The sequence below is a fragment of the Medicago truncatula genome, chromosome 1 (genome assembly GCF_003473485.1).
Source record: "Medicago truncatula cultivar Jemalong A17 chromosome 1, MtrunA17r5.0-ANR, whole genome shotgun sequence".
Taxonomy (NCBI): Eukaryota; Viridiplantae; Streptophyta; class Magnoliopsida; order Fabales; family Fabaceae; genus Medicago; species Medicago truncatula.
In genome coordinates this window covers 39,859,075-39,869,570 of record NC_053042.1, presented here as the reverse complement: position 1 = coordinate 39,869,570, position 10,496 = coordinate 39,859,075, and the positions used below count along the sequence as shown (strand labels likewise).

The following is a 10,496-nucleotide window of genomic DNA, read 5'->3' as shown; positions in this document are numbered from 1 at the left end:
ATATCTCCTCTATCTACTTTATCTTATTTCTCTTTCTCCCCCAAAACTCTCTAAAATCTCAAAACAACCCCTCAACTCAATATTTATTTTATTTTCAAATCTTATTCTATTAAATACTAAAATAAGCCTATCAATAAAATATCAACACATCACCTAATCATATAAAATCACGTAAATCATCAAAGTGGACTCTAAACTCAATAAAACAATTAAATAATTAAAGAGGGCGTTACATTGCTCCCCTCAAGTTAGGGGTGTTTGCGGTGCGGTTTGGTTCGGTTTTGAGGCTAAAAGTCATCCGAACCGCAAGGTAAAAAAGCATGTGGTTTGGTTTTGTTCGATTGACTTTTAAAATAAAATCCAAACCAATGCGGTTTGGTTTAGATCGGTTGGTGCGGTTTTTAGGCTAAAAGTCATCCGAACCGCAAGGTAAAAAAGCATGTGGTTTGGTTTTGTTTGGTTGACTTTTAAAATAAAATCCAAACCAATGTGGTTTGGTTTAGATCGGTTGGTGCGGTTTTTTTCGAGACAATACAATTTTTTGTTTCCAACATTAAAATCAAGTTAAAAAGGTAAAAAACGACATATTTTCAGCAATGTTTTCGACAATGTTTTTAATTCATTCCACATTACAATTTCATTTCCACCAAACAACATAAACCAAATTAAAAACGTGGACAAAACGTAATTCTATTATGTAAGAAATGTAAAAGATTAAAATTTTATTATTCTCTAAAAGTTCAAGTAGCACATAAATACCATTTTGAAATAAAAAGCAAAGAAGAAACTTAACAAGAGAAAAAATATGTCATTTATAAAAGTTTCCATTGAGTTTCTATGAGTATTTGTCTAGGTGACATAGATTTAATTAGTGTTTTTCTTATGTTGCGGTTTGGTTTGGTTGGTAAAAAGAAAACCGCAAACCAAACCAAACCATGCTGTTGAGGAAAAAAGTGATCCGAACACATCCAAATCAAATGCAGTTTTTTGCGGTTTTTCTATTGGATTGGTTCGGTTTTGAACACCCCTACCTCAAGTATCACATTTGTTAAACTTTTGCCGCAACCCAAAATTTTCGCTCTAAAAATGCTGATTTTTTATATCCAAAAGTGGTATTTTATCTTCATATTCAAAAGGGTTAATAGGTCTTTTCCCCCTGTAATATAAGTCACTTTTGATTTTGCCCCTGTAAATATAAAAAAAAATTGGATTCGGTCCTTGTAATTTTTTTTTGTTTTGGCAAACCCCCTAGACCAGCTGACTGTGCATTTTTGCTGATTTGGCAGCGTCACTTTTTTCGGACGACGTGGCGCGCTGATTCTATAATTTTTTTATTTTTTAATGCGGTACACGTGGCATTTATGATTTTTTTTTAAAAAATAAAATAAATTTTGGAAAAATGAAAATATAACGGAAAAATTAATAAAAATGATTAAAAAAACAAACTTTTTAATTTTGAAAGAAAAATCTAAACTTTAATTTTTAATTCTATTCTTATTATATTCATAAATTTTGAAATATTTTAAGTTCCTGAATTTTTCATTTTTTTATAAAATAAAACTTCTTACTTTCGAAAAAAAAAATGAATTTTTTTCATCTTTTCAGATTTTTTTAATTTTTTCGCTATTGAAAATAATATGGTAATATGAATTTTTTGAAATATATTAATTTTTTCATTTTTTCCAGATTTTTTTTTACTAAATTTTTTCAAATTTACAGATTTTTATTAATTTTTCCATAATTATTTCCCTTTTTTAATCATTTTTATTTTTCCAGAATTTATTTCATTTTTTATAATATTTTAAGAATTTTTTTAAAAAAAATCATAAATTCCACGTGTATCCCATTAAAAAATAAAAATAATTATACAGTCTGTGCGACACGTCATCCGAAAAAAGTGACACAGCATGCCACATCTACAAAAATGCACAGTCAGCTGACCTAGGGGGGTTTTCCAAAACCAAAAAAATTTACAAGAACCAAATCCAATTTTAATTTTTTTTTTTAACAGAGGGCAAAACCAAAAGTGACATATATTATAGGGGGTAAATGTAGGGATGGCAATGGGTACCCAATGGGTAGGGTACTACAGTGCCCGTCCCCATACCCACATTTATAAAAAATACCCGTACCCGTGTCCGTACCTCAAGGGCAACAACTTTAGTCCCCTTCCCCATACCCTATGGGTACCTAAGTGCCCATACCCGCACCCATTACCCGCACTTTAAATATAAAAAAACAAAAAAACACATCACAAATGATATAAAACTACGATCTCAATTTTTTAAAATTAACTCATAAAATAGTATGAATCGTGGTATTTAGTCAAGTAGAAAACATCCAAAATATCCCTAAAAAATTATACACCGGCATGATGGAGTTGTTATTGTATTAAGCAGTTGTTTGATTTAAGTTTAGGTTTAGGCTTAAATAGTTAAATTAATTAATTAATTATACATAAAAAATAAAAAAATAATTTATGATATTATATAAATATGTATATGCGGGGTTGCGGGTCTGGGCAGTATAGTACCATTACCCGTGCCCATACCCATTTAATTTTGTGGGTATTACCCGTACCCGTGCCCAGACCCATAAAAGCGGGATTTTACCCTACCCATTGTGAATATTTTTTGCGGGTACCCATTGGGTCTGGGTCCAATTGCCATCCCTAGGTAAATGCCTATTAACCCGATTCAAAATCAGGGGTAATAATTGAGATTTTGGGGCCAAAAAACACCAGGAAGCACAATTTTGAAGGCAAAAATACGAGATGGTAATAAAATTACAACAAAAGTGATGGACCGAAAAGTAGGAACCGTATACTGCTCGCAGGTGAAAAAACCCCAAATTAAAGAAATGAATAAACACATAAATGGAGAGGATCCTAACCCATATAAAGCATATGAATGAGGCACTATAAATTAGTGGGGGAAGGGGCTCCAGGCCATGGGGTGCCCCTCTGTGCATCGGACGCTAACTTTCATGCATCTCTTTCAAATTGTGAGATTTTACAAATATGTCAAGATTATATTCATCAAGTACATAAAACGTACATCTTAAATTTCTACTCATGCATTTATTTGAAAATTTGAATTGATTCCTCAAACACTTCCTCGGTAAAAAAAGACCTCGCTAACACAAACACACACGATATTTCCTTGGAAAACATCGATCAATAAGCTCTATAGTCTAGTTACTATCCTTAGTAGCTAATATAATGAGATTTATTGATTCAAAAGTAAAAAAGAACTTGTATATGACTCAACATCATTTTACTTGCAAACAATAGAATTATCGTTTAACAATGTATATATAAGAAGAAGAAAAATGTTTATTATTCACAATAAACACAAGAATCTTATATGATAACATACTATCCCATATATGAACATCCAAAGCCAAAATCTAGTTGATCAAATCTTCTATTTATATGAATTTTTCACTTTATTTTTACAAATGATTCCCACCAAATAAGATTGGTCTAAAAAGAATTGTTAATTGGTGGGTAGCAAAGGAAAAGGCAGGCAAGTAGGGGCAGGACCAAACTAGTATGTCCACTACAAAAACCACAATCATTCTTATTATTACATCATCCATGACCTCATTTTCCCGACAAATCCCCTTATAATCCAACCATTAAAACCCATACACGTGTCAACATCTCCATCCATATGGTTCCCTCATACCCCTTCACCAAATATATCACCAAAACCATCTTCTAAACGCACAAAAAAACTCTTCGCAAATTCTCACATATTTCTCTTTCATCTTTCACCAAAAAAAGAAAAAGAAAAACATTCTTCTGTGTAGCAAGAAAAGAGAAAATGACTAACGTTGGGGATGCAGAGAGAGACAAGTACAGCTTGATAAATTTTGAGGAGACCGAGTTACGACTCGGTCTTCCAGGTGCAGGTGATCACGGAGAATCACCTGTTAAAAATAGTTGTGGAAAGAGAGGTTTCTCAGAAACTGCTAATGTTGATTTGAAGCTTAATCTTTCTCCTATAAATGATTCTGCTTCATCTTCTTCAACTATAGCTTCTGTAGCTGAAAACAAAGGCAAAGACACAACAACTTCTGCTACTGTTTCTCCTCCTCCTCGTGCTAAGTAAGTTTTTCTTACTTTCATGCTTAACTTTTTTTTTGTTTTACAACCGTTCTTAATTAGTTTAATGATAGATGAATTAGTTTTGTTGTTTTAATTTGTGTTGATTAAGTGAATAGTTTAATTATATCTAGGTTTTGTTTGAGACTGAGCTAGGTATTAGAAAATTTTGTTCAATTTGTGTGCAACACTATTCAGGGAAATCTTATTAGAAAGAGGATGCAGTTTTATCACCCTGTTCATGGAGTATAGATAATTAAAGATGAAAATTACTAAAACGAAAAATCATAGATCCATTGAATTGAAAAGATTATATAAATGTTGTAACAAGTTTTAATTATTTATTTTGAATAAGTTTTAATTAGGTTGCTTATAAAAATGTTTTAATTAGGTTAGAAGGTTGTTTGTGATTAAAGATCACACGGTTACAATTAGGTTTCTTGTTCCATAATTTTTGGCTGAATTTGCTCTTACAACTTGATTTAGTTTTTTTTGAACTTGATTTAGTTTATTGTTCGAATTTGTTTGTGAAAAAACTATTAGCAATTTGAGTTTGATTGGAATAAAATTCAACTTGGAATTGTAAATTTGTTTGTATATCATATTCAGTGTGATTACTTTTGAACATCTTCTTAGTTTGTAATGATTTTTTAGTCTTAATTCTAATATGATATTATCGCAGCACAATATTGAATGAGAGTGTACATGTTCACATTTAAATGGCGTCAAATTAAAATTAAATTCTATTTTTAAACATGTTTTTGTTAAAAAATAATATTAAACTTGACTACAATTGCTTATAAGATTTCTTCCATAAACACTAACATTAAATTTTCTACTGCATTCCTTCAAAAAAAATAAAAATTTCTACTGCATGTTTAGTTCAACTTTTAAAAGATGCAAAATTGATTATAAAATTAGAATTGATTTTAAAATGTTAGATGTTTTTGAATAAAATTAAACTTGCTGTCAAATTTGATTCTAAATTAAAGATAGAATTTCGAATTGTTGTAATTTGAACCTCAAATTTATTGTTTAATCTATTTTGACATAAATTTCAATCTTAAATCACTTTTCATTCAACTAAACTAAATTCATATAAAAATTTTGTTCAAAATCAATTATATTGTTGCAAAATTAAACTGAATTTAATTATAAAAAGTGTACACTTGATTCTAAGATAAATTAACATCACATTTTTTTAAAAGAATAAACATGGACAACGTATAGTAATCAACCAGGGCATGGTATGGTGGAGGAGAAAAGAAATCCTGAAAATGTCATCCAGATTATGTGCAAGAAAAATAAAAAATTCAAATTAAAAATAAAGTATTGGATGGTGGCTGAAGGAATAGGTTGGCAAGCAATAATAATAGTATTATTTTAGTTGGATTTTTTCTGCGGATAGCATGGTTGGTTGGTTGTCGGGTAGACAAAAGAAAAAGACAAGACACTTGGAATCTTTACTTTTTCTATCCACTCATATAATATTGTTAATTCCCCCAAACAAAGTTGAAAACGATAGTCCACACGCCCTTGTCTTGTGTGCGTGTCACATATCACATTGTTACATAGTCTCACTCCAATAATTCATCCATAAATTGGATTCTTTGCCGTCGAATTCATGCAATCAGATCACTGATCGCATGAATGCGTGCGGTAAGTGATAGTTAATATTGATTTGGTGCTAATGGATTAATGAATATTGAATTTGTAGGGCACAAGTTGTGGGATGGCCACCAGTTAGATCCTTTAGAAAGAACATAGTAAATGTTCATCAAAAGAGCAATAGTGAAACAGAAGTAGATAAGAGCATAAGTGGTGGTGGTGGGAATGGAGCATTTGTTAAGGTGAGTATGGATGGTGCACCATATCTACGTAAGGTGGACCTTAAATTGTACAAGAGTTACCAAGAGCTGTCAGATGCGCTGGCTAAAATGTTTAGTTCCTTCACAATTGACAATTGTGGGTCCCAAGTTACCAAAGACTTCATGAATGAAAGCAAATTGATTGACCTTTTGAACGGTTCTGATTATGTACCAACATATGAAGACAAAGATGGTGATTGGATGCTTGTTGGTGATGTTCCTTGGGAGTGAGTACCCCTCTTTTTTCACCTCACATTTCATTGTTTAATTTTTTTTTTTTTTTTTTTTTAAATTTCATGCATTATCCATTGATCTGACCCGAACCAATCCGTTCGTCATCAGATTAAGTTGAAACCAATAAAAATTTATTACGTCGTGTAACAAATTTAGTCGAAACCAATTCAACCCAACTCATAACACTTTGATCGTAGTCATAGTCTTATTAATTTGATGCTCATCATCTACACAATTTTTGCAGAATGTTCGTTCAATCGTGCAAGCGTCTTCGCATAATGAAAGGTTCTGAGGCAATTGGGCTAGGTAAATGATCATATACTTAATTACTCGTATTATACTCAAATGCATTTAACAAATTAGGTTTAAAACATTATGGTACATTTTATCTTATCTTTAATATATTGTTAATTACAGCGCCAAGGGCAGTGGAAAAATGCAAGAACAGAAGCTGAAATCCTTGTTGTGTTCCGACAAAAATCCACTTCTGGTTGATAAATCTGCATCCCAAGGAAGCAAGTTGGCTCGAGTAAGGTCGAGGCTAATATAGGAATAAGAGTTCTCGATTATATTATTATTGCTATGTGTCTGCTATTTCTTTTGTATTTTTTTCTCTCTTAATATGTGTATTATATATGAATGAGAAATTAGGTGGAAATTCATTAGGGACAAGAAATAATATAGAAGATGTTTATATGACCCAGTTTTTGTTTTATAAGGGGAAAAAAAATATGACTCTGTCTATTGCCAGCGTGTGCTTGACTTATAATAATGCAAATGTTTCCAGTTATCATTGCTGGATTTGTCCCCCCATTATTTGTATTTTGTACAGTATGTGACAGAGTATGTGCATACATACCTACCTTATACGTATCATATTTATTGTGTAATGTATATAGTTTTGTGAATGATATGCAAGATCCTTTGTAATATTAGGTACACAACATGCACTTGTCTGTCAAGTTGTAAATGGAGCTGATTTGTTGAGGTGTGATTGCCTCTAGATCCGTGAACATGGTGGACCCATACCATGTGCTTGTTGTTACGGCCTTCAATGGAGGGATCCACTACTTTATTTCACATGTTCCCTCTTATTCTTATTTTGTGATTTATATTTATTGTTGATGGCTCACTTTCTAAGATGGAGTGGATGGCTATCCTAAAGAATTATTGGTGGTGGGAATATAAGATTTTTTTTTTTTTTGGTCCTGTTAACGAATATTTTTAAGCTTAAATATGTAAATCGTTTCTATAAGTTTGCGTGTTTTTTGTTTTTGTTCCTGTATTTTTTTTGTTTTTCTCTTCTAAAATAACTCCCGTAAGTTATAAACGTTTTGGTTTTGGTCATTGCCGTCACCATCTGTTACAAAAACGTCTATGTGGCAAACGGAGGCTGACGTGGCAACGTGTGACGTGGCAGACGACGTTGATGTGTCGTTCCATAAGCCGAGTCACAAAGTTGGAGGGACAAAAGACAAAAAAACAAAATTCGCAGAGGGACTAAACCCTAAAATTCATAGAAAACTTCATCTTCTTCCTTCCTTTCCTCTTCTTCATCATCTTCAACACATCTTCATCAAACTTCATAGAAAACCTAAAAAAACCATAAATTCATCAACAAACATTAACATTCGGTCGCTACATTAGTTTAATATATGTTTAATATCACTTAACTACTACACTAATTGCAACGAGAAATGATATTTGTTCAACCATTTTGTGACAACTTTTGTACAACTTTCTCTCTCATACAAACATGATATTCTTATCTTCTCTCTTCATTTTTCTCTCTCCATTGTTTTTTATCAATAAGAAGAGAAAAAAGCAAAGTTGTCATGAAATGGATGAACAAATATCATTGCTCAATTGCAACTAACATGAGTATTTTAAAAATAAAACTAATTTTACCACAAAATTCAAGTATGTGTTCACATGGGAAGGTATAAAGCTTTCCCACCATGGGAAAGCTTACTTTTAACCTCCAAATGTAGGTCAACAAGTTGCAAAAGTTTTTTTTGGTTTGATGGTTTTGACAAAAAAAAAAGTGTTTGGAATATTAAATTAAACTTTGAAATACACCTCCCATCTAAAACAACACTACAATCTACACCTACCATGCATGGTTTTTAAAATAATGATCTGTTGAGTTGATTTTTATGATAAAATTTAATAAAATATCTTTATTAATTAATTAGCGGAGTAGTTAATTGAAGTGGTATTCAATATATTCTATAATGTTGATATATTTAAAGAAATTAAAAATATATATATATTTTAAGACATTAAAGAAAATTGACAAAATGCATCAAAAAAATGACTATTAGAATGAGACGGAAGTAAGGAGTGGCTTATTTTATTAAGATAACAAATTATTCTAAACTGACATTATATTAAGGTAAAAAATATAAATTATTTTAGAACATCTATACAATAATTTTCTCGGTGTCAATTTTAATGAGCTAATTTTTCTTTTTTAATAAAAATAGTACTCATTAGTTACTAGTAGTTTAATAAAAAAAAAAAAAAACTATATACAAATACAAAAATTAACAAAATCAACCTTTTTTTCCCATTTAACTGTCAAATTTTGATATTTTATTTTCCATTTTATAAAACTGGGATTAAAAAAAAAAAAGCCGAAAAAATTGGAATTAAAATGTTATGTTTCAATTTGTTACAGAATTAAAAACAATGACGCTGGCCCATTACCACTACACTTAACAAATACAGATAAAGTGATGAACAGCTATTGTGGGGCCTGTTTTTTGTTTTTGTTTTAAGTGTATGAACAAAAAGTTAATATCAAGTAACCAGTCTATCATCAGAAACGTCAAATATATTTAATAATATATCAATGGTTTTAAAGCAACATGCACCATCATGAAAAGGTTTCTCCATTCCTATGTTAAACTCCACCCAAAATTCAACCCAACTAATAATTTCCTTGGAAATTATTCACACCCCTAAAACGACAACTAAAATTATACGGGGTGGTATGAGTACTTTAATATCCATTCTGTCGTGTATTAATCACTTCAGAATTACTTGGTTTTTTTTTTTAAGTAAACTCTAGTGTGCCCTTCATATTTTTTAGTTGTGTGGTTTTAGTCTACAACTCAAAAGATAATAAGTTGCATATATTTGATTTGTTGGGGTGTAGGTACAAACCTACAATTTCTCACTTCTCAACAATTAGTTTATGTGAATTTTACTCCTAAGTTCTCTAGAGAAATAAAAATGTGGGTTTTTTTTATTTTATTTTAATTTGATTGAGTTTTTTTTTCAAGATACATAATGAATCAATAAGTGTATGCTCCCACAAAAACATAATTTAACAGCCACTAAATGTCACTCATAGCTATGTAATATACATATAAGGCATATCAACGAATGAGATTTATATGTGAAAATGATAAGAATGATTTTCGATCATTTGATTAAAATAAGTGGTTGAGATTAAAACATTTTATTAAGTGATTCACATGCCTTCTCCAAAACCTAAACTTATTACTTTTCGGTTTTTCAAGGAGAAAGGGATCCTGATAATTCAAAATTTGGTTGTAAGATAAGTAAAGCTTGATGAAGAATTTCAAATTTCAATTGTTAATCTATAAAAAATTTCATCAAGTTTTGGCATCCAAAATATTTTCCGACATGACTTTTAATTTTTTTTTTTTTTGTGTCAACTCTCCGATACTCAGGAGAAAGAGGTCTTGATAATATGAAGTTTGGTCGTGAAGTAAGTAAAGTCTGATCAATAATTGTTTTTTTAAGAATCGAACTCATGTTCTCTTGAACAATTGGTCATTAGTGGAGTCCATTACTCACTTCCCTATTGCTTAATTTTTTTTTAAGTCAACTATAATGTACCCTTCGTATTTTTGAATAATTAATTTTTTATAGAGATGTCTATTTCTCACACCAAAATTTAATTTTTTTTTTTAACAAAACATGAATTAAATATGAACTTTTAAGCGTTAATAATTTAAAAAATCATATTTAATTCAATTCTTGTTATAAAAATTAAGCTTTCACAAAGAGATTTCTATAATGTACTAGACATGATTGTAAAAAATAATTTAAAATTTTGAACAATACAAATAAGTTTACTTAAAATATGAACTAAAAGTGATGATGTAAAATTTTTAGGGGATTAAAACTTGATAATTTTTTTAAAGGGACTAAAAAGTAAAATTTGAAAATTTATAGAGACTAAACACTAATTTAACTTAGTTTTTTTTTTTTTTTGGTACGTTCAAGTGTTCAAGTGTTTATAGCTAAACTTC

The 10,496-nt window shown here is 30.3% G+C and overlaps 1 protein-coding gene across 1 annotated transcript; it reads left to right on the top strand.

Annotated features, from left to right (window-relative positions):
- The first annotated feature begins 3,701 nt into the window (after positions 1-3,701).
- On the top strand, positions 3,702-7,121 carry LOC25484639 (auxin-responsive protein IAA16). Its single transcript, XM_013613526.2, has 4 exons — positions 3,702-4,111; positions 5,826-6,203; positions 6,455-6,516; positions 6,628-7,121. The coding sequence occupies exons 1-4, from the start codon at positions 3,828-3,830 to the stop codon at positions 6,663-6,665; spliced, it is 762 nt and encodes a 253-aa protein (XP_013468980.1). The 5' UTR covers positions 3,702-3,827; the 3' UTR covers positions 6,666-7,121.
- Positions 7,122-10,496: the final 3,375 nt, after the last annotated feature.

Excerpts from the sequence above, each read along its gene's own strand:
- LOC25484639 (XM_013613526.2), top strand. The coding sequence starts at position 3,828 with ATGACTAACGTTGGGGATGCAGAGAGAGACAAGTACAGCTTGATAAAT. Across the intron at positions 4,112-5,825 it reads TCTCCTCCTCCTCGTGCTAA|GGCACAAGTTGTGGGATGGC; the intron begins GTAAGTTTTTCT and ends TTGAATTTGTAG. Across the intron at positions 6,517-6,627 it reads TTCTGAGGCAATTGGGCTAG|CGCCAAGGGCAGTGGAAAAA; the intron begins GTAAATGATCAT and ends TGTTAATTACAG.